Raw genomic sequence first — 24454 nt, 5'->3', positions numbered from 1 at the left:
AAAAAAATTTATATACGTTTCTTATAACTGCCTAAACCTTTCTGCATGCTTCCACTGTTATTTTCACGATTCACCTTTGGTTTAAGCCTTCAAGGTTGGAAGGGCCCCTTACCTAGCCTCGTGAGACCATCCTGATCTCGCGAGCTTTCAAGATTTCACTCACTATGCGGAGCAAATCCATCTGGCGGGGTCAGGTTACCCCTTACCATCACCTTAATGATGTTTTAACCAAAAAGTTAACACAGCTTCCAATTAAAGGAAACATGTTAGTGTCAGAATCTAACAATATTATTAGAAAAGCTTTGAAAAAATTAAATAGCAATTGATTCAAATACCATTTGTATTACGGTAAATACTAAATTTGAACAAATCATTCTAACATAATAAAGGACATGTTTAAACCTTGAATGTAAAAACAAACCAGTCATGAGGTCGTTACTTCATCGATGTGATATGGAAGTTTATATGTAAAGTGAGGAACAACCTGCGTGTCCAATTAACTATTCCAGAGCAGATAAATCATTTATTTAGTAATAGAGTGTATTTTTGATTACACTGGTTGGCAGCAGAAGTATCCCTCAAACCCTCCTATACATATTCCTCTACCAATTTTTTGTAATTTGTAGTAATTATGATACACTTGTTGGAAACTAAATCCTGTTCAGTTACATAACAACTCAATTATCTCGAATTAACCGTGATTGTTATTCCAAAGTGACAGGACCTTCCCGCTCCCCACACACAAAAGCAGCAGAAAGCAGCAGGAGATATGCTGCATTTATTCTTCACAAGGGATGTAGTTTTTCAATGAGCTCTCACTGTGAGACTGCACATTGTTTGCAATTATAAGACTGACTTGTTCAGGTAAATTACAATTAAAAATTTAAATTTACTATGCATTTAAATGTTTAGTTGAGATCCCCCTTTTTACTTACATATATTTAAGATTTTTATTACAAAACAAAACACAACTAAAATTATCTGAAGCTTCCTTTCATTTGTACTCGTGTTTTGGTCACATACTTATTCATTGAAATTAAAGCCTTGTTCAGTTATATAAACACTCAGTTCAACTCAATCAACCTGAATTTACTGGACGCCAGCCTCTGTGTAGTAGGCAAATGTTTAGATAAAAATCAAGAGAGGTGTTGATGATGGTCTGATGTGTTTTAGGTTTAGAGAGAATTCATAGAAGTGAACGGCACATTGACCAACAGAGTAAAGTGGAAAATGTCTATAAATAACCATAGGGTAGGATCTACATTTTTTAAACCTCAAGTAACTGTGTAATTGAGGAAGGTGCTTCATCAATGTATAATATTATGAAGTCAATGAACTGTCCCATGAAATAATGGGTTATATTGATCCCTTAAAATTTTGTTTACATTTATCCTGTAAATATACTTTTCCATATTTTATTTCTCAAAATTCACCGGTGAATAAAGAAGAATATAATTAAAAAGAAAAATGTAAGAGTGATATAGAAAAAAATGGATTTCGAATGCTTTCTTTGAGAAGGGCAAAAAAGTTATTTATAACAATTACAAACTTACGGATTCATTAGATTTAAACAAAATACCATCACAATATCTTAGTTGATAATTTAACGAACTTTACTTTGCCAAAATATTCCATGTTTCGTTAGTGACCACAGTAATGAATTTATCAACTATTAACTTCACAATTAACAGTGTAAGCTAATATCGTATAACAGCAGATTTTAAAGCTGACAGCCTTATACTATTTTTTGTCCTACATTCAGTCCCTCTTTGGTGTAATAATCTAAGTAGTTGACCTAACGTGGGGAGTCTGGATGGACTCCCAGCATTTTTTTCTTTGTTTTACATCCTGTCAATTTTCATACAGAACTAATATGACTGGACTGAAGAGGACCTGCAACTGTTGAAGATTAAATATAACTGGAAGTATTTTAATTAAATTTTGACTATAATATACAAATCTTGTACCCTTAGAAGCTGCCTACACTCAAATTTGATCCTAAAATGTACAGCTGAATCTCTCAATGTGCTTTGTAAAATAAGCCTCTGCTGATATTCAACTAATATGTCAACTCAGAGATGTTTAGACTAAAGCAATGTTTTTTTGCTTTACGATTTTATCATATACATGTATATGTTTTTATAGGTGAAGTTGAGAAATGGGTTGTTTTAAGTGTGCCATATTTTAGGAGGTCAGTAATATAACATGCTGTCATAACGGTGTGGTCTTTATTTATAACCCAATAAACTTTTTGTCAATTTCAGCAAATATTTCCTCACCTTCAGTGCTGTCCATTTTGTGTTTGGACTTAGGGGTGTTCCTGAACAGGAGGTAAAGTTAAAGGCAAGTAAAGGGAAGTGTCCACCAACTGAGGGAGAAGTTTCCATTTTGTCAATATCGAAACAATCAATTGACTTTATCACATTTCAGTTCTGACAATTACTCTCAGACTATGTGTGTGTGTGTGTGACATGAGAAGCATAAAGCTCTTATCATCTTCTTATACCGTACATATAGGACCTGCTTCGGGAACCATTGGTTGTGTCATGAAAGGAGCTTCTTGTTCTGGAATAACTGCAGCTAATTATGTCTCGACATTCTCACAGCACAGCTTAAAATCAGAGTAAGGCAAAAAAAAAAAAAATGTATGATTCTCTAAAAGCTGAGTTTCTCCATCTGTCGCTCTTCTATCAGGGAAAATAAAAAGCCCTTTCTGGAACAAGTAGGTGATCACTGTAATGACACATGATCAGCTGGCTGTCAGACCTCAACCAAATATTTCATCATTTCATCCATCAGTGAACCCAAAATTCAAATAAGAGGGGCAACATTATTTTTTTTTTTCAAGTAAGCCAGCTTAATGCCAGAACACAACCTTAATGAGTCTGCTTCACAGATCTGAGATAATCTCCAATCCCCCTCTTGAGTCCTGAAGGAGATATAAGGAAAAAATGAACAAAAACTATATATAAGACGAGTTATATGCTGGTAATAGATTTCCATGTGTTTTACTGAAATATGAACGTGTTTGGCCTTTAGTAAGTCTTCATGCTTAACTTGTGATTATAGCATGAGGTTATGACTGAAATACCTTGAAGAGCATTATTTCTATTCTGTGGTCTTCATGTTTTAGTCAAATATTTGAGCCGCCTAGCTGACTTTACTTTACTCAGTACTTCTATTTTTGAATAAAAGTTTGCCTGCTACTAAATTTAGCTTTGAGAGAAAAGTAAAAAAGCATCATAGAATGCCAGAAAAAGTATATAACTTATAAAGAAACACTGTATACCAGTGGAAATAAACTAGCTGTATCTACACTGAAAGCCTCCAGGTTGAGAGTGAATAACCTTAAATCATTACCATGTCAAGAATCCCATTTGAATAAAGCAGCATTAACAAAATGTCTGTAAAGATTATGTATCCCATGACAAATAGAATAATAAATCTCTTAATAGAGGACACTTAACACATAGAGACACCCATCCTGTGTGGGACTGTAAAGCAGCTGGCATGGGTAAAATACTGACTTCCACACACTGTGCACCTGTCTGCTTCCTGCCATTTTGACTGCTGCACAAGTGCGGGCCATTAACAGTACAAGGGTCTATCTGTTTCTATCGAGCTCTGATCAATCCAACACTGAAGACTATTAAAAGGGGTTTAACACAGGACCTGGAATAAGCAGGAGATAAAACTTTATCTCTTAGTCTGCAATGAAAATTCTTTCACAATGTTTGTTTTACCAGTTTGGCTTTGCTGTGATGTCATGTCGACGCCCACAATTGAGCAGGTGGAGGTTATGGACCTCATTCCCTGCCATGTGGACTACAAGAAATGCAATTGCAACAGCTTTTTTCTTGTTGGAGTCATAAGGCTGTTAAAACATCTAAGTTTGCCACTATACCAAAACGTTTTTGAAAAAAGTGTTCTAGTAGAACAGGAAAATATTATAAAATGACACTAAATCTCCAACATAATAAATGTAATTTAGAATATACTGAATATAACCACATTACCAGGCCTGAAAGCCACTTTTTTATTATCAATATTTCGCAAATAAAGTAAAGTTTTGATTACGCTATTTGTCATTCAACCTACCACTGTTTAGGGTTTAAAAGGCTTCAACCAACATAACATGTCATCAAAAAGCAGTTCAAAACGACAGCAAATGCAAAATTGCTTGCAACCTTGAACTTGTTAAATTAATTGCTTAAGATAGCTGTGATCAATATCTGATGATAATGCAATTGAAAAAATGGTCATATTTCGTAAACAACCTAGAGAGAGTGTGAGTAATAAAGGTCAAATCATTTAATTTCATCTCCTGGAGTGACAAAAAAATAGTTTTCTATTTCACCAAGAGAAAAGGACAATAAAGCTGAACAACCACTAAAGTTATGATTATAATTTCTATTTTCATTCAGGTTGACTTTACTACTGCGCACCAATCCAATTTTTTCCCGAAACCAATACCTCAGCCGATGTTTGATACAGATCCAATTCCAGTGGTGGGTAATCCAGGTCCAGAAAGTAAAAAGCCTGCACAGAGATCAGTTCCAACCATTTGCATTTCCAGCTCCACAACACAGACTAATCACCTGAGAAGCTAATCACCTGGGGAAAAGAACAGGATGAAGCAAAAAAAAAGGAGGGTTTTTACTTTCTGGACCTGGATTATACACCATCAGCTGCTGATTAATATTTCTTGGCTACATATAGTGAAGGCTTTAGCCTTGAAATAAACATTGTTTTTAAAAAAAAGTAACAAAAAAAGAAATACTTAATAGATCCATGTAAAGTGAACTGGATTGAATCTCCAATATCTGATATTAAAATCACCGATATCCGATCCAGCTACTTAGGTAATATTAAAACCAATATCAGAGCCAATATCCACTCAATACTGGATAGGTGTATCTGTATTTATGAAAGTAGTTAAACCCATTTTTATATGCAGACAGATCAACACAATGTAGTACTTAATTGATATGCTGAAGGAAAAGTATTTTTCTTTATGATTACTACTTTCAAATCTAGAAAATGAGCACAAATTATTATTCCTTTTTGTTGCAGTTACAGATTTAAGTATTAAGTTGTATGTCTCTAGCAGCTTTAAATATGCAGAGACAGAATGTGCCAATGAAATCAAGAAGAGTGAATGACTAAGTTGGAATTCTGGAAAATTGGAAGCAGCCCCAAGTTCAGTAAAGAATATCACTATGTGTATAAAGATCCTGGTTGCTGGTATTAACTATTTATTAGCACTTCTTATGATTTGTATCTAATAAATCAGTGGTATACCTATTCATGTAGATGTAATATTTAAGAACATGTGGATGTCTGAGTAAAGGGAAAGGAATTTACAGGTGTATCACATTTTACAGTTATTTGAAAATTGAAAATCATGAGGCTACTGTTTTCCCTCGACTGCTACTAATCAGGCTTTTGTGTAGCAAAGTCCTGTTTTTGCTTAAAGGTATTGGGGACAATCTTTTATTTCCGGTTGAATCATTTTAATAAGTGATAATCCTAATTGTCAATCATTCTGGTGATATGTTTATGTAAGGCTGTCCTGCATGCTCGTCCTGTTAGCTATCTTTTTCTGCACATGCGCACTTTCAGGCGTATATCAGTGGTGAGCTATGGTTTCAGACAATCATTGGAGCTAACCTTTCTCACCGAGGTTCTTTGAAAATGGCAGAGGGTCGCAAGACAAAAAGTGTCTACGAAGTGTATGAGAAGAAGGTGGTTTCTCATTTAACAAGAACGCGAGTACGGACTTGTATCCTCGCCAAGTACGTTCTTGGGAAGAAGACAGGAAAGTGTTGGGGAGAATGGGAGCAGCATAAGCAGCATAAATCTGGGTCAATTGAAACATAAGCTTACTCTTGACGTCACCACACGCTCAGCTCGTCTGGAGCTGCATTTCCCCTCCTGTTATCAATAGTCCTAAATATTAATCAATTCTTACTTTTTTCATTTAGTGGGGGAATAATAAATAACACTGTCAGATAAACACAAACAAATTAACGTTTTGCCAAAAAAAAACAAAAAATCACCATCAGAGCCAGCGGTCCTTCCCACACTGCTATGCAGAGAGAGGGCTGCTGCAGATGGGCTCATGTTAGCCCTGGCTGCGGTTAACCAGGTCCGCTGGTTGACTTGGTCCTCTCAACATCAGAACTTTTTTTTTATTGTGCACTAAATCAGTAAATAGGCCATATAGTATAACATTCTTGCCTTAAGTGATCTTAAAATGTCCTTTTATAGAATAATCGCAACACAAAAGAGAATGTCTAACTTAATAGTCTGAGCTCTGTAAGCGCTCCAATGGAACCTGCCGCCATGGTGCATGCTGGGACAGCTGTCAATCTCGAGAACGTACAAGTCTGCTCTGATGCATGCTGGGTAAAGAGGGAGGGGCGAGAACAACATCCGGGGAGTTTGTCTGTTCTCGGTTTTCTTGTCCTTGTGAATTGGAACAGTAGGGCTGAGACTGATGACGTTTTTTCGAGTACAAGAGCACATGAGAATGCAAAAGTACACATACTGAGAAACAGCTGAAAAGAAAGGCCTCAGAAGAGGCAGATATATCCTGAAATGCTTTGCATGGAGAGCTCTCCTCGCAAAGCACTATGCGATTTGCTGTCACAGCGGCACTCTGTCGCCATAGGCTGTCGCTACCTGACAGAGGCGACTAATAACAAAGATGGCGCAGGCACCAAAGTGGAGGAGGAGTTATGTGACCAATGGGAAGCAAAGAGCAGTGATCATCTGTCCGAACGGTCAGTTAACTGAGTTTGCTATAAAGTCCACCATATAGTCCCTATTTAATGATTGAACGATTTAGGGGTAGGGCGGAAGTTCACACAATAAGCTTGTATGAGCTATGAGAACAGCAACTGTTAATAGCGTGCACAAGGAGAAATGGGCTCGTGCATGCTCTCGCATGCATTTAATATGCGTTCCCTCTCAGCGACGGGTACAGGGTTGTGCATGTGCAAAAATCCTCCACAATACCTTTAAGATGGCTATTGCTTGTTATTAAAGAACTTATCAGCTACCCCAGAGATCACCAGCCATGCCAGTTGTAAGCCAAGTCCTCTGTGTCCTTCATGTTAAATACCAGCTGTTGCATTTCCTCTTTTAAAATGTTTAACACTCTACTGCTTGGTTGGCCAATGATGTGACAAAGAGCCAAGATGCTTAAGTTTAGTAGGTGCATTTAGAGTTCTGGAAGCCCTGCTGGCAAAATCATTGACTCTGTCTTTTCCATGGCCAAAATGCAGGTAAGTAAATGTTAACAGAGAGTATCACCACTTTAAATATAAACAGCTTTGCCTTGTGGAAGGAGTGAGTGTTCCAGAGAGACTTCCAGAGAGACCAGATAGTTGCAGCTGCTAGACTTTGCCTGCAGCTTAAGGTCAGCATTGTTGGTGATGGTGGAGTCAAGGTAAATAAAGGTGCAGCACCTTAATTTGTTTTCCTTGGACCTAAAAAAAATAAATACTACTTTATGGGTGCCGGTATGTTATTTAAAATACAACTAAAATACAATAACGCTTCTAAATGTAATGTGACGAAATGTATAAACGTTCAAAGGGTGTACACTTTGTAGTGTACTCTAAATCACAGTTAACACATTCAAATTTGCAATGCCATTTTTTTGTGTGGCAAAGTTTTTTTTTGAGAAGCGAAGGATCTGGCATCTACCACCAAATGGAATTACACCTCAGTCTGAGCACCATGGCTTCCCTATATCAGACACACAATAAAAGCAAATGAACAGAAAGAAATAGGATCTATAAGTGAAAACGTGAACCATGAACCTCCCACACAGGGCGCTCTTTCCCTTTCTGCCTCTTCCTCCACATGGCTATGTTTAGTCAACAATAACAAAGGAGAGGAGCTTTAAATTGACTCAGCGGTTTATAATCGTGTTTGTTTTGCTCCTGAATAGAAAACATGAATCATATCTCACTCATTATCTAGGATAGTAGTCCTGTCATTCTGAATAATGGAGCAAAGTAGATTTTAAAAATGCGTAAAGCTGGAAAACGTCTCATCCTAGAAAGTGACGTCACAACATGTCGAAGTTGAACAGAAATCTGGTTCTACAAAACCCAAACTGGAAGATACACATTAACACACTGGACACATACGTTTACATGTCCCATTTAAGCGCTCCTGCTGCTTAAAATAAACACATTTCAGAAGGTTTTTGACTAAGAAGCCTCAGGAAGAATGAATGTCCAAAGCGAACAAAAGATGGACACCAGCAGTTTGTCACTTGAAGCGCCACATGGTCCTGACATATCAGCGTGGCGCACGGGCCAAATGTGTTCCTATAGATCACCTCCAAAAAAAAATCAAGAGAAAATGATCCTGCTGTCATTTCAGCAGTCCATTTTTCACCTTTTTTCTACTTAGATTATTACCGTCTCTCACAGCTGAGAGAAACGCATGTTCCTGCTCTGTTTAAAACATACTCAACAAGCCTTAAATATAAAGTATAAGCGGCTACTCATAAACATTTGAATCAAGTCTCTTTTCATTTAGTAAGACGTTTTGAAATCAGATTTATTGAAGCTTACCAAATGCTGTTCTTAGAAGATTCCTGCCCAATTCCAAATGATGTTCCAGGATATTATAAGGAGCTGTTTCCGTTTCTTTTATCTTTAATGTTTTCCTGGTGAGGGGCAGTTTTTACGCACAGGCGTTTATTCTGTCTCCTGCGCGGCGGCTAGAAAGTGTGCTTTGGGAAATGGTCGGTATAGTAAAACCATGTTGAAGCAAGGCTGTGGGGGTCGCAGCATAGGTCCGCCTCCTGTGTGCGCACCCCCACCTCCTCCTATCCATCCCACCCACTGCGCGCCTGAGAAGCCGCTCGGAGGTAAGGTTTCAACACTTTTGGAAAAGAAGCTGATACGACTGTATTCTTCAGAATAAATGAAACCAAGACAGCCCGGTTCTATGAATTGAGAAATTCACACTTTTGCAACTTTAGCCTGAAATTGGCGTATCTATTCCTGGCAGGGTAAAGGTGCGCTAAAAGCGCGCTCAAAGTTGATAAACTCCTCTCTTTAAGAATGCTCTCTGCAAGAAGTTAAACTTGTGAGCTGCTTTTAAGATGACTTTCTGTGGAATGCAGAGGGATTTCCTCTGCTAAGTCATGGGTGAACAATAGATGGTTATTTCTGAGGTCAGAAGGTTAACCTTAACTTATGGCAGGCAAACAGCCAAAAGGATCATTTTACTCACTTGTTACCTTAACTTGGAATGACAGATACGAGAAAATCAAGATAAAGTATTTAGCTTGGAGCGACTACTCAAATAACCACAACATTTTATTATCTGTTTATTATCCTATATTTTCTTATAAACTAAAGTAACTTATTACCTAAATTATTCATGTTTTTAACTTTGTCCGCACTGAACAAAATAAGATCAGTGAAATAAACAGAGCAGAATTCAAATATTTTTTTCTGAAAAAAAAAAAAAAATCCCTACAGCCTCTACAGACTTTACACAGAAGGCTAAAAGTAAACACAACAATTATCTATAAAAGTTATATACATTTCAAATAATCTAAATAGAATATCAATACATAATGCCCTAAATTCTTAAATTGCTTTTAAATACTTATTTCGTATGATAATGAATAACATATAGCAGAGCTAATATAGTCCATTAAGGCTCTAAGCCAAGTTAGCAGAAGTGTGTTGAATCCTTTTCTAGGTTAATGCTGCATTCAGTTTGCATGTTCCTGTGTGGACCGTCATCAGGTGGTTACCCTATGTAAGTAAGTAAACTTTATCTGTAAAGTTGCAGTTGCAGTGGAGGCGGTGCCTATCTCTTGCAGTCTCAAAACTGAAATCATTTTTAGATAAATAATTATTTATTTAAATGACAATTTCAATCAAATCAATGAATAGAATTGAATACAATGTAGAAATTTAATGGAGACAATTCACTTGTGACGTCGGCTCTTATAGACAAACAGAAGGAACACAAAGGAGGAAAAAGGTGCATCAAGTATAGACGGTGCATCCAGATCTATACAGTGGATGGGAAAAAATAAAGGAGAGATTTATGCATCAAAAATATAAAAGATGTCTCAATATTTTATCTAGATTGCTGAATCGAGCAAAAAAATATTATGCCAAGTAAAAATTCTGTTTTTGACTTTCATTAAGACTACAGAAAGTAGTTCAAATACATGTAGTAGTAGTTTATTTCCGAAATTCAGCTACTGTATGGTAAACACAAGATAAGGATTATTGACATAGAAAAATGTTTTCAAGCTTCCATGTTTTGTTAATTATGACTTTACTTTTTGCACTTTATTATATCAGCTTTCAATTCCAGATGTACAACATATGAGTTACCTTTACTAGGTTAGCAAAAACATTTTATTATCATTTATATTAACATCTATATATACATCTGCAGTGTTTTTTCTTCACATGTTTAAAACCAAATCAAACTAATTACAATATCTAATCATTAAATTAGTTGCTCGGAACTTTCAATTACAACAAATTCTCAGCACATATTTTCCAAATATACTTCTGTAAAAACAAATGTTAGAAAAGTAAAATCAAATAACTCCTCTATACCCTAGTTATTCTGGTTAAATGTGGCGGGCTGAAAGATTAGAGCATACATTCCTCTCACATGTAATCACCTCTGACTTCTGATTACTGACGCTGCTTCATTTGTAGAGGAGAAAAAATATCTTAGTTTTCTATTTCAACCTGCTTGATTTTAATTTTATTTCTAAAAGAGATGTTACTTTAAACGGGGGCTGCACAGTGATATAGTGGGTACCACCGCTGCCTTGCAGCAAAAAGGTACTGATTTCTTTCTGCATAGAGTTTGCATGTTCTCCCTGTGCATCTGTGGGTTCTCTCTGGTTACTCCGGTTTTCCTCCCACAGTCCAAAACCATGACTGTTTGGTTAATTAGCATATCTAAATTCTCCTTAGGTGTGAGCGTGTGGGTGAATGGTTGTTTGTTTTGTTTGCCTCTGTGTTGCCCTGCAGTGGACTGGCGACCTGTCCAGGGTGACCCCGCCTCTTGCCCATTGACAGCTGGAGATAGGCACCAGCACCCCTCGTGACACCAGCAGTGATAAAGCTCGATGGAAAATGGATGAATGAATGGATGATACTTTAAACCGGATTTCTTCAACACGGGTTAGGGTTATGCAGTACCCCCGCGGACCTCACCGGAGTACTGCATGGGTGTCGCAAAAGTTTGGTTTATTAGACTTTTGTTTTTATATTCCCCCCCTGCAGATTTTCTCATGATTGAAATGTCTTTATATACACATTAACAGATTGTAGCAAACAGATAAATGGAGGCAGACGATGTCTTTCACTCATCAATGCACACATTCAGCGACACACTGGAGCTCTTTCAAGCTGGGCACCGTTTCATTCACACCTGTCCCATCAACCAGGAATCAGAATCAGAAATACTTGAATAATCCCAGGGTGAAATTACTTTCGTTACATTACTCTATATGTAATAGAGTGACTATAGGACCAGTTTGATATAACACAATTTCATACCATATATATAATTAGGGGGTTCCATCTCGCCATCAGTTTTGGGGTCCTTGGCCTGGAAAACTTTGAAGACCTCTGCTCTAAACCATGTATGCCAGTCTGTGCTAAACATGTATGTATTGTAAAATATGTGATCTGCCGGGTTTTGACATTTTTGTGCTTGTTGTTTTTAACTGCCTTTAACTGGACGGACAGGATGGACTGCCAAAGGAATCTTTGTTGCTTAATTTATCTTAAGGACAGCACGTCTACAGGTTTTGCTTTCGCTTGTTTAGACTAAAATAAGAAGACTCTTTTGGACAACACATTTCTTGCTTATTCTCACCAGAATCGCTAAGTTATTGAAATCCCTTAATATTTATTTCTTTTTGTCCGACTCTAATTATAAACCTAAATGTATGGTATTGTGGTTTTATGTGACAGATAGACATAAGGTAGAGTATATCTGTTAAAAGCAAAGAAAATATTTTTTCAAAACATGACATGAGGTTGTATTTGGCCATCTTTACTTAAAAAAAATACAACCTAGTGGCACATGTGTTGCAAAACAAAGATGCACATGCTCATCTAATCTGTTCGGTTCAGTCATTAATTTCAATTGCATCAAGCCCAATCGAAAATTAAATGTTGTAGTAACTCACCTGCTTTTTTCAACAATTTGTATACATTGACATCTGTTGTCAGAAAGAATCTTTTGTACCAGGCTTTCTTGCAACAGATATGGAGAAGAATTGATGTTGTCCAGTCTGATGAAGAGGATACTCACAGTTGTCCATAATATTATTATGGTCAGAAATCCTGGTAGAGTCGGTGGAGTCACTGATCCTAGAATAATGTTTTAGTAAAACACGAAATTCTGAATTGTTAATATTCTGGCTGGGTCATTGATAGGGCTTGAATTTCTTCTAACTTGTTTCCTAAAGATCTCACATTGCTCATAATGATTGATGGCGGAGATCACTTGAATTTCCTGCTCCTCCCTCTTTTCCTTGCTCTTGCTCTACATCCTCTGGGCTTTTTTTTTATGTTCAGCTGGTACTTGCGAAGGTAGTTAGTTTTATTTCAGCTTTAGAAATGTTAATGAGCTTTTCCCAGCTGTAAAAAAAAAAAGATGCTGGCTATTGTTGCTATGGTTACACATCATAACAGAATTCTGAAAAGGAAAAAGAAAGAGATAAATACTTCCAGTTGTGCACCATTCGACAGAACAGACAAAAAAATAATGAAAAAAAAAAAAAAGAAACTTATGCAAAAATGGAGTAACTAGAATCCAGCTAGCTGGGCTATTTCAATATGAAACCATATTAAGCAGTGCAATTCTAGAAATTCAAGACAACTCCCTTATAGTCACACATGGTGCTTTCCTCCTGTGGTAACAAATAACCCATTTAGTTTTGATGGTAAACTGGATGAGCTTAATACAGGGTAATGCTGGTCTAACTTTCAACAGGGTAACCATAAACAACTATAACAACAATTAAATGGTAAAATAAAACAAATGTATGTGTAGAACGGCCTCTTCAAATCAAAGCCTAAACTTAAAAATATGTTGCAAAACTGTGCCAGTCAATTTTCATCCAAAAACCTCCTCAGATTGGCCTAATGTGGCCTTTTGTCTCACTGTTCAAAGCTCAGAGACATTCCCCTTAAGACTCAGGCATTGAAAGCTGGTTCAACATGTTTAACTCAGCAGAGTTGATTTTAAAACACAACAGATTTTTTTTTACCATTTTTGATTCACCTTGCGATTATTACTTTATGAAGGACAATAGAATAATCCTAACAAAATAAAGTTAATAAAATGGTTCAAATTAGTGTTTTTCCAGGCCCTATGTGATGTATTCTGCAATATTGTAGCTCTATAAGGAACTCTGTCCATAAATTAAAAGTAATAAAACTGTACTCTTGGTACTGCAAATAACATCCACATTGCCAGGGTGGCTGTGAGATTCAGAATATTTTCATTTTAGAAAGTTTGGAAAAGGGTCCATGAAAACAGCGGGTTTATATATCGGATTTTAATGTACACAGCTTAAATGAGGAACACTGGCAGAGGAACATGCAGTCACCAAGTCTTTAATCTAGAAAAAAAAATAAATATGTATATATATATATATACATACATACACAGTACAATGTCAGTGTTAGGCATATATGGCCAACACTGACATTTATCCCAACCATTACCAGTATAATCCTTATACCATGTTAATTTACGCTATTTCTCTAACCTAGGTTAACATTCAAGGGCTACTTATTCATTGAGACCAGCATTTTGTCCCCACAAGGCACATCTGTTGGTTCCTTAGGTTAGTAAATATACCACTAAAAGTCCTAAATAAGTCAATTAAGTACGTATTCACAGAATTCTGTAAAAAAAAAAAAAACATATGGTAATGGCTTTTTTGTGAGCCATAACACTGAACTAAAGTACTGTAGGCTTCATAGACAAAGATTAAGTCTAAAATTAACTTTATACCCACTTTCATTAGTCATTATAATACACAATGCTCCAAACTTAAATCTCATCCTTTATTTTCTTTACATTTTGACAAGATCTTGTATAAACTGTACAGTCATTACATGCCGAGACAAAAGTTTGACCACATAAAATGAAAATCAGTTATGTAAAACAAAGAAGTCACAACATATATGTACAATATATAAATTATATAATTTACAACCTCAGGTTCCATCAACAAATTTATTCTGTGGTCCGTATTGTGACAGGAAGTACAACCATTTTGAATTTTACTGAATGTGAAAAAGAGTCCATCTTGTCATCGGCGAAAGTTTTCACAACAATACAGTCTAGTTGGAAAATGTCTCATTCTAACTCTGTGAATCGGGCAAACATGGCTTTCCGGACGGCATCTTTGTAGGTATCTGAAGCAGAAAGGGTGTAGTTGGTGCCCTTGGTGCCAAGTCCGGCTCCTTTTGTTCGCAACTGTGCCTGTGGAGAGAGTTTATTTTAGCTGTATGAATAGCGACTGAAGTGTATAATGCTTTGCTAGACGATGCCAGACATCAGCTGGTTTACTGTACATACCTCAATTGGAGCGGTTATTCCCTGCTGGTTGCGACCCAGACCTTTCCCCTCCTTCCAGCCCATGGCCTGCAGCATCTTGTTTCCGATATTATCACTGGTAAGGCCGTCTTTAGTTGGCTGTTCATAGTTCCTGAGCGAAAAAAACCCCAAAGAATTAATAAAAAATAAATAAATAAAACAGAATGAATTAAAAACACCTAAACAAAAAAAAAATGCTTAAAAAAACAGAACAGTGGTCTTACACGGCTGCCGCTGGCTGGCTAAACTTCTTTTTTTTAGGCACTGGTGGTTCCGGGATGCCGTATTTTTCTCTCCTCTCTGCTGCTCTGTCCCTGTATTTTTGCTGATGAAAAAGAAAACAAATCCAATTTAAAAATCAAACAAAAAGGTCAAACTAAGATAAACACGTAGATGAGCGTTTTCTCCAACCTCTGTTTCTTTCCTTTCCAACTCTTCTAACTCAGCTTCACTCATTTTGGATCTGCGGAGAACTTCAAGGTTTTTCTAAAAAAAAAAAAGACCAGAACCTTTTTCTTATTTGATGGTCAAAACCTGGAACAAACTGGTGATAAGACAATATATCACGATGATACCTTGTGAAGGTCAGAGAGCTGCTGATGTCTCATCAAACCTTCTTTGTTAGGAAACTGTCTCCTACACAGTAGACAGGCCATCTTTTTCCAGTCTGTGAGCTTGTCCTGACTCATGTCACCACCATCAGTTTCTCCTCCTGCTCCCCCTCCTCCTTCCTCAGGGTCGCTGTCTCCACTGTAAGCTGCCACCAGGCCACACTAAACCACAAACACAGGAGCCATACTCAAGCAACCATAAAACAGCTAATACTCTGGAAAAGCTTTGCCTTACAAAACTCCAGAAAGAGAAAATACCTTTGAAGAATTAGCAGAGCTTATAGGAAGTTCTTCCTCTTCGGCGTACCTTGCCACCTCCTGCATAAGCCTGTCTAGACCGCCCTGCTGAAAAATAACAAGCCATACTTAAATACATCCAAAGATCTCACAGTTGAAGTACCAAATGTTTGTCAGTTTAATTTTATGAGATACCTTCTTTTCAAACAAGGTGTATCCAGCATCAGCAGCTGCAGCCTCCTTCCTATCTTCTTGACTAATAGGCTGGAAGCTACTTTTGAAGTTTTCTTTCTGCTTATTGAGACTTTTAGCCCATCTTTCCATGTCTTTAGCAATCTGAAAAATGAATTCGAACATCAAGGTAAATAAAGCATATGAAGATAAACAGAAACAATGTTCTAATGTCTAAAAAATACCTGCTGTGCAGTCTTGCTCTTAGGCTTCTCTTTTTTCTCTTTAGGCTCCTTGTTGCCTCCTGCTGACCCATTTGCTTTATCGTTCTGTCCAGGGTTTGTGTTGCCAGGGGCCGGTACATATGTCTGTTTCTCACTATCCCAGTAGAGGTACTGCTGAGTCTGAGTATTGTAATAATACTAAAGAAGAATAGAAAGAGAGAAAAAAGCAGACACATATATAATCAAAACAATATCTAATCTCCCCAGAATAAGTGACACATAACTGACTGGGTGTTACCTACTTGTGAATTTGGGTCATAATAAAGGCCAGTCTGAGGATCATAATAATAGCCGGAGGATTCATCATATTGATAGGTTGATGTATCAGGAACATGAGCTGTTAATTGAGAAAACATGTCAACCACTGTAATCAAAATCCTGTGATACACATAAAAAAAAAGTTATTATTAGTAAGTATTGATGTACAAGTCGTTCATGAAACCACCAGATTTAACTATTAATGTTTCAGCTTAATCTACCCTAATCGGAGGCTGGTCTCTGTTTGCAGCCGCAGTATTAATGATGCAAAGTCAGAGGTAGAATAAAAAGTACAAAAAGCCTTTTGAAAGGTAACTGTACATTCTATGATGTGTCAAGGTTCACCCGGGTTGAGAAAGAAGAGGCGGTGAACTGATGACTGCACCAACTGATAAAAAGCTACGGGTTGCATAAATTGTAAACTCTGTTCCATTGAGCCATTTTTTAAAAGTGAAATCCTGCTGATAAAGTTAATTATTCTACCTGCAGGAAGGCTATAAACATATCAATGAAGAAGCTTTATGGGAGTTTTTTAAAGAATACAAACTGAATCAGCTCAAGTAAGCTAAAACTGAACTGAAATTGTACTTTAAGAATTCCCTTTTCATCCTTCTAAAAAGTCAAGTCATACCACAATGAGCTGATATACATGTACAAATCTTCCTTTAAAATCCCTTTAAAAAATAAAAAGTTCTCAAACTATATTTTCAAAGCATTTCAGTCTCTAGGTGTTGCTAACAAAAATAAAATACAAACATTTGGCATCACAACAAAATACATATTACAACATAATTTTTCCCTACCACTGGTGGTTTCCAGTGATGTTCCAGAGGCTGGTATGGCACTGGTCCCACATACTGAGGCAGCAGCTCCAGCTAAAGCAGGCACAGCCACAGACTCAACAGCTGCAAGTCCTACCTGGGCTTTTCCATCCAGCTGTTGGGCAAGAGTCAACACATAGAGGTAGTGTTTAAGTTATTTAGATGACATCTTGTTTTTCTTCAATTTAATGCAATACATTACAAATGGCTTAACTACCTGTACAGCAGGCTGTGCAATGATATGTGGTTGATAGATTTGTGGACTCTGGGATATAACAACAGCAGCAGGAACGAGCTTTACACCTGGAGCAGCTATATTAACAAAGAAATTCAAATTATTAATTATAAAAAAAAAAAAAAAAAAAAAAAAAAAAAAGAGCATTAAGCCCGACACATTAAAATGAAATCTAGTTTCTTCCCAGCTTTATCACGTTTCACCCCCCACGCCTATAAAATCTCATGAGATGCTGAAAACATTTAGCAATCTGTCTAGATGTCCAAGGCATTTTTTTAACCATTTACTAACCTTTTTTTTTTTTAAAAAGAAACGAACAAAACAAACGTATATTTGGCGCCCCCTCGTGTCAAAAATGGGAAATGGCTTAATTATGTCTCATTTTTGCTATTGGCTTAGCCAGGGATGTGACATCACCAAGAGAACTAAAGTGAACAGTTCCACTCTTAGCAAGGACTGAGAATAAATTCATGATTTATTTTTAATATGAAATGAAAGCAATTTTCTCCCTTATAAAAGTTGATTAAAAAAATAAATGCATTACAACTGGGAGAAAACACTGCTGACAAAGTCAAGTATGATGATTAGACATCAGTTCTGTGTCAGGCAGTAAAATTACGTAGTTATTGGGGAGAAAAATATAATAATTTTGAGTAGAAAAGTTACTGAAAAACAATACATTAATATCAAAAATGGCAAGTGTTCCTATGATTTCTGGTCTAAAATAATGATTTGGCATTCACTCTGCATAAATGGGTGAGAAAGTTTTTTTTAATTTAAATCCAGAGCGTCCAAAGTCTATTGACAGTCCCCAAATGAACCAGTGATGTGGGAGAAGATATGATCTCTTAGCCTGTGGCTAACACCAGTACAGCTCAGGGCCGCTGGCCTACTCCACAGAAAATCACTACTCTACATGTATGATCTAATGAAAAAAAAAAAAAAACATTTACCTCCCAGGATTCCATTCCCTTGACAAGTGGTGGCTACTGCTCCTGGCTGATAATAGGTATGGTAGTCCTATAAAACATCCACAAGTTTAAGTGTGACTTGAAAAAAATACAGGGCCATCAGTTGTAACATTATTGATTCTTTTACATAACTTTAAGTCTTGAAATATTTTACATATCTAAATTAGATCTAGTTTCATTTGTCAAGCACAACAACCTGTGGGAGAGGAGCATATCCTTCTTGCAGACAAGCATACTCTGACATCCCATCCATGGTCTGCTGAGGCTGTAAAGTGGAAAATAAATCATCAATTTATGTCCTTGACAGTGAGAAACTAAACAAGAGGTTTGGGGAAATGGGCCGACCTGAGCCGATGACCACTGTGCTGCTGCTATGGCCGTGCTGGCCACAGAAAAAGCACTGACACGATTCCCATCAGGTAGTAAGAGGTCCCTGGTGGAGAGGGAAAAAAAAAATACTTCTTAGTGAGAAACAAATCAAACAAATAGCATGAATACACCCAATACACCAACATTACAGAAATGACTTACTTTCGAGCACTCTTAGCATAATCCACCCCAATTGTTTTCCCGTCCAGTTTCAGAGGAGGCTGCAACCCCTGTAAGATGGTTAGCAGCTGGGAAGCCTCCTGTTAAAAGATGCAATATTAAATATAAACATAAACCTTTGGTTGTGATCTGTTGAGATCAATGACTAGAGTGTATTTATTTAATGTTGCTTTACCAGAGGGGAAGAGAGCTGCACAAAAGCAAAACCTCTGTTCTGGCCTGTTTGTTTGTCCTTAATAAGACGAATGTTGTTGGCCGAAAGATTAGCGTACGGTGCCAGTGCTGTCAAAATGGCTTCCACTGTGGTCTGAGGGGCAATGTTTCTCAGGATGATTGCTTTAAAGGGAAGATAGGAGTCGCATTAGGAATGGCCTTGCATGGACATTAGAGCTATTGCATGTATAGAGAGCTCTTACTGTCTCCATAAAAATCTCCAGTGGGTTGAAGTTCAGTGGCCCCAGTGGCGTTACCCATCTCACCATCTGTTAACGGAGTCATAGAAATAAAACTTTAACATATCCTAGAAAAACTAATTTCAAATATCCAGTAATGAAACAGACTAAACCCAAGATTCTCCACCTCTATAAATCTAAACAGTAAGAGAGTGTAAAAAATAAGGCAACTTATATTAAATATTTAGCATTACCAAACTTTAGGAATATTACCCAAAAACAAAAAGACATCAGATTTTCATTCACTAAACCTTGATGAAAACTAATTTAGTCTAAATCCTTTCAGGGTATCACAGCTACAATAAGAGAAGATGTTCAGCACTTTAAGCCCAGGCTGTTCGGATGTCTGCAGTGGTCGGCCTCTTGCTGATTCAACTACTTACCAGCTTTGGCTGCTCCACACCTGAAGCACTTCAACCGCCTCCGGAAATTGTACAGGCCACACTGCAAGTAACCGTTTAAATTATTTTTATTAAACAGCTACTACAGCCCAGAACTGTGCTCCCGCTGAGAAAAGGAAGTCTACTTTGATGCCAAATCAACCTGAGAACACTTCACCTTTAATACATACAACAATGCAGAAAAGACTATAGAAAATGTAGCTTGCAAGGCAAACATCTGGCTAATGTTTAAGTTTAATGTTTTCATTACAATGAGGGATTTACTTACAGTGTTGCAGAGCCAGTCTTCATACTTGTTTCTGGGATGACTGTAGTGCATGTCAACCACTTTGCCTTGGATGACCAGACGCTTCTGAAAGAGGAGAGAAAAATCAATCAAGAGTTCATGGTGAGCAAACATCTAATCATTTGGGGCAAGCAGTATTGGAAGGGAGAGAATGGGGAGAGGGACCCCCAACAGACAGCCTTTGAGTTAAAGACAGGCACAGGATGTATAAGTGAGAATGATGTGAAGAGGTTTCTTTAGGTGTTTGGGACCCGCGTGCCCAGACTAGGCTGGAGCAGAGTGTATAATGTGATCCTAATGGACACAGCTGACTGCTTAGAGAAGAAAATAAAGATATGGGCTTTTCTATTAAAAAAATTAAATAAAAAGAGGAAAACATTTAAAATTCCATTCTACTGAAGGCTAGGGCCATAAGTTACAATTCATTCAAAGGACATTGAAAATTGCAAAAAGAAAAGAGTGCGCTCATAGTCTTAAATAGAGAGCTCACAAAATGTGTTAAATCTGCTTTTAAGTATCAATGCTAATAGTTTAATTAACCTTCTTGCATTAACTTAACTTTGTTAATGTAAGAAGATTCCAGATCAAAATCATCTAGACATCTGTAGTTATTTTCAAGTCAAATAGTTTAGATGTTTGGTATTCATTTTAAGAAGTTTTTTTTCTACAGTTTCCACACTTCATTTTGAACACATTCTGGTTGCCTTCAGCCATTTCTCCAGATCCCCAAGATTAAAACTAGACTTGGCGATTGTGAAGCAACCTGATTGGTCTCCATCCATCTGGTAGCATCTTGCAAGTGATAAAAGTCCACGAAGGCGAAACCACGGCTTATACCTAGAGACAGCATTCAAATATAGACGGGAGGTGTGTTAGTTAAGAGTCCATGGGCATATTATTCAAAGTCTTCCACAAACTGCTTCACGACCCAGGCCAAGTTTGGTACACAATAGGCCATCCCTTAGGAGTTTTACCATAGCAAGAAAATCCTGCCAAATACCACACTCTTACAGTGGGACAGGCATCTGACTCCTGAATAACTATTAATGTTGTTCTTACTTACCTTGAACAGATCCACAAAGAACTGAAACATTATGTTTTGCACCAAAGTTTACATCTGATTGTTTCCTATGAGCTATGGGAAAATGGGTCTGAATGGAAGCAGATTGGCCCTATGCTCAAAGCCTGAGGGAGGGGAGTTGAGGGTCCAGGGTTCAGTTGGTTCTCACCTGTTCTCTTTTTCATCAGTCTCACATCTACTGGCTGGGGGCCCTCCAGTTGGTCAATGGCAAAACGAATCTAATACACACAAACAAAAGTAGACTTTATATATCAGGATAAGCAGTATTTAAAATAATTAATTTACCAACATAAACTAAATGAGAAAAGCACATAATCCAAAAATATTTACATCCTCCTCTGTGGTTTGAGAAGACAATCCCCCAAGCATGATGGTCTTGCTCTTCTTATCATCCCCCGGCTCCCGTCTGTAATCCTGCTCTTGGTAGTCACCGTCTGAGTGATAACCATCTTCCGATCGATCACTGTTCCGTCGTTTTCTTTCCCTTTGCTTAAAAAACAACAACAAAAACACAGTAAAGATTAATATCAGATAACAAAATAAAATCAAAAATCGTGAATATTTGAACAGTTACCTCTGGGCTGTCTCGTGGTCCCCTGCGGTCTCCATCATAACGATCACGCCTCTCCTCACTCCAACGCCTTGAGCTGTGATCACGGTCTTGGTCTCTGTCACGTCTGTCTCGCCAGTCCGGATCATCGCGGTAATGCTCGGAACCATATCTACCACTACGCTCGGTCCTACTGATCCTTTTGAGACAGAACACAAAAGAAACTTTATTATTGTATCATGTATATAATAAAAACACAAAAATCAATAATAAAAACACCATCAACACTGTTTACTGTTGTTAAACCCCTCAAAATTTTGTCAGTAATGTCTATATAACTCAATACTGGTAATACACATTGCAACAATACATTATTGTTCATTTACCAACATTAGCCTTAGGCAATTTACAATATAATATATATAAATAAACCACTTGATCTAGTTAGAAACAAGTGAGGGTGACTTTTCATCATATATTGCTTGTCCCTCCCTCTTTATATCCTTTAATTTTAGATAAAAATATTTTATGCTACATCAGTTAGATGGAACATAAAGTAGATTTGTGCAACTTCGTCTAGTATGACTCCAACTTATTGTTATCTGATAAAGGTCAATTATGAAAGTGGTTATGCAATGTTTACAGCTCAGGGGAAAAAATCTCCATGTTTCTCATTGCTTTAAGGCAGTAGCTAATATTATCCATCTGTAAAACTCATTGTGCACACAGTTTTGCCGTTTTTTGAATTACTTTAATCGAATATTTAACTATTTGCATAATATAGCTTTGACATTAATAGCGCGCTAGCTAAAGCGGATGTGCAAAATAAGTTCACTTGGAATGCTGAAAGGAAATAGATTTTGGCAGGTCATGTTAAAATCCTAAAAACTGCACTTATTCTTGATTAATTATTCATTTCAAGGACAGTGCCGCTAATGCACCATTTTACAACAGAGTTTGTCGTTAACAGTTCTCTAGGTTCGAGAAAACATGCTAGATGCCATCTTGCGTTACAATAACTTCGAATTAATGTTTGTTCAAGCTTACCGTTTATCAGCACCCATTTCCTTCTGGAACTCGTCACTCTCTAAAACCCTAAAAAACAGAAACCATCAGATAATTTTTTAATCCAGCAGTTTGCCTATTAATTAACATTATTACAAAGTAATTCCCAAACACCTACAAATCAAGTTAAAGCCCTGTAAACAGGGAAAATAGGTTTCAACATAACATGGAGCCCAACTCTTAGCCAGGAGAAAGGGCAAATGACAACGACGCCACCCAAAAATAAAATAACACACGGTTACGATGTCAAACTTACCGGTGTAAATTACTTTACAGCGCTTTATTATTTTTTTTAATCTTATTTTTCGATAGAACTATTTCGAAAATTAAAAGAAATAGAACTCCTTTAACGTCGAAGGGCAGCCGACGACGCGGACGTCGATGGAACCTTCTTTATCCCAAAATGCATTGCGGCAGAGGCGACGACAGTAGGGTTAATTATTCTCCGCATATAGCCTAACAGGCATCCATTGTCCCACAAATGACTTTTAAAAATAATCCTGCAACTTTGTATAGGACGTTGTGTTTTAAATTTTTTTTTTTTTTTACAAAATTACAAATAGTTTCAGGAGCTGGATGTGTGTGTTTCATCATCAAGCAATCAATTTGTCTTAGTGGGGTGGGTCTAAGGTTGTGCCTGTAAGTCACAACCGAGAGAAAAAAAATATATAATGACAGGCGCCATTTTGAGTGAGCTTTTATCAACACGTAACATTAGAAAATGTTTGTAAGCGTTTTCAATACATCTTCTAGACAATCATTAAATGTGTTACAGTTCCGTGTCGTTTCAATTTGAAGTTGATTGTTGTGAAGAGAATATGGGATATTAGGTATCCAGCTAGAAATGTATTCGAATAGAGTTTCCAATGATCAAATAAAGAATTTATATTTCATATTCCAGGTTTTCCAAAATATGCCACAGAATAATTGTGTCCCTAATTGAACAATTACGGTATTTAAACTAGACTCCATGGAATGGAATGTGGTTTTAGACCAGATACAGTCTGAAGATCAGTAGTTTTACAAAACACAGTTTTTTTTTCTGGATTACCTTTAATCCATCTTCATTATTGTGGATTTAAAACTACTCAATTCGTTGTGGTCTCAGACCAGAATATGCCTTACATTTTACTTCTGCGTTGAAAAATGTAATAAACTAAACACAATGAATGATAGTCATTACTAGATATTTTATCACAATATTTCTTGGTACTTCTGTAATAATAAAAACACACCGTAATTATTTTAAGTTGTTAACTGTATAGCTTCAACTTTATGCCACAGCAATTAGGCCTCCTATCACAAACTTTATTCTTGATCAAATTCTCATAAAATAGGCTTCTTCAAGACACTAGTTACATAATAAGTATGATGCATAAATAAGAAACTGGGTTTAATCATATGCTTTAAATATCTCAATGCCCCAATCGAATAAAACTCCCATCACATTCCACCCAGTTTGAGTTTTATCATCACTAGTTCTAAAAAAAAAAAAAAAAAAATCAGTTAAGTTGATAAATGAAAATTGTTATTACTAGAAATGTATCGCTAACAAATTATATGATAAATGCCCATCCCTAATCAAAAAGCAAGAAAAAAACATAAGGTCACAACCATTTGGTAAATGAAGAACGTTTCCTAACGTAAGTTTCACACAAAAACTTTCCACAATGTATGCCAAATACAAAATAATTAGCTTAAATTATGTATTTTACTATACAATAAAACTCTAAAGGAATTTTGGACTTGGCATCAACACAAAGCCTGCAAGGTCTCGCTTGAATGCAAGTTATCTACAGCTTTAAATGGCAATAAGGCACTGGACATTTTAAGGACAGCAGT

The 24454-nt window shown here is 36.9% G+C and overlaps 2 protein-coding genes across 4 annotated transcripts in view; both read right to left on the bottom strand.

The window, feature by feature from the left end:
* Positions 1–9009, bottom strand: part of LOC107096108 (sodium-coupled neutral amino acid transporter 3-like) — a 17156-nt gene extending 8147 nt beyond the window's left edge. The window contains exon 1 of one of the 2 annotated variants that reach the window (XM_015392614.1): positions 8595–9009. The gene's annotated coding sequence lies outside the window, so the exon portion shown is untranslated. The remainder of the gene's footprint in view (positions 1–8594) is intronic. The other variant, XM_015392613.1, reaches the window with a different exon arrangement.
* Positions 9010–14084: 5075 nt separating this feature from the next.
* On the bottom strand, positions 14085–23030 carry rbm5 (RNA binding motif protein 5). 2 transcript variants are annotated; one of them, XM_015392632.1, is made up of 25 exons: positions 22869–23030; positions 22595–22642; positions 21572–21746; positions 21328–21486; positions 21146–21215; positions 20680–20753; positions 19899–19982; positions 19613–19673; positions 19194–19259; positions 18953–19113; positions 18760–18857; positions 18574–18661; positions 18425–18493; positions 18211–18277; positions 17240–17334; positions 17005–17137; positions 16186–16280; positions 15905–16081; positions 15684–15824; positions 15510–15596; positions 15216–15413; positions 15052–15126; positions 14865–14965; positions 14623–14752; positions 14085–14526 (listed from the first exon to the last, which is right to left on the bottom strand). In XM_015392632.1, the coding sequence occupies exons 2-25, from the start codon at positions 22609–22611 to the stop codon at positions 14401–14403; spliced, it is 2547 nt and encodes an 848-aa protein (XP_015248118.1). In that variant the 5' UTR covers positions 22612–22642; positions 22869–23030; the 3' UTR covers positions 14085–14400. The 2 variants fall into 2 exon arrangements, with proteins under 2 accessions (XP_015248118.1, XP_015248119.1); XM_015392633.1 differs by having other exon boundaries at positions 19899–19979.
* Positions 23031–24454: the final 1424 nt, after the last annotated feature.

This window comes from Cyprinodon variegatus, unplaced genomic scaffold, assembly GCF_000732505.1.
Source record: "Cyprinodon variegatus isolate N-32 unplaced genomic scaffold, C_variegatus-1.0 Scaffold599, whole genome shotgun sequence".
NCBI lineage: Eukaryota > Metazoa > Chordata > Actinopteri > Cyprinodontiformes > Cyprinodontidae > Cyprinodon > Cyprinodon variegatus.
This window is presented reverse-complemented; position numbering and strand designations above follow the sequence as displayed.

Bases quoted from the DNA above. Each gene is read 5' to 3' on its own strand.
- rbm5 (XM_015392632.1), bottom strand. The intron at 18,278-18,424 runs GTTGTTGTGCTT...GATGTTTTATAG, and splicing joins GATATGCTCCTCTCCCACAG to GACTACCATACCTATTATCA. The intron at 17,138-17,239 runs GTAGTTAAGCCA...CTTGCCCAACAG, and splicing joins TTGCACAGCCTGCTGTACAG to CTGGATGGAAAAGCCCAGGT.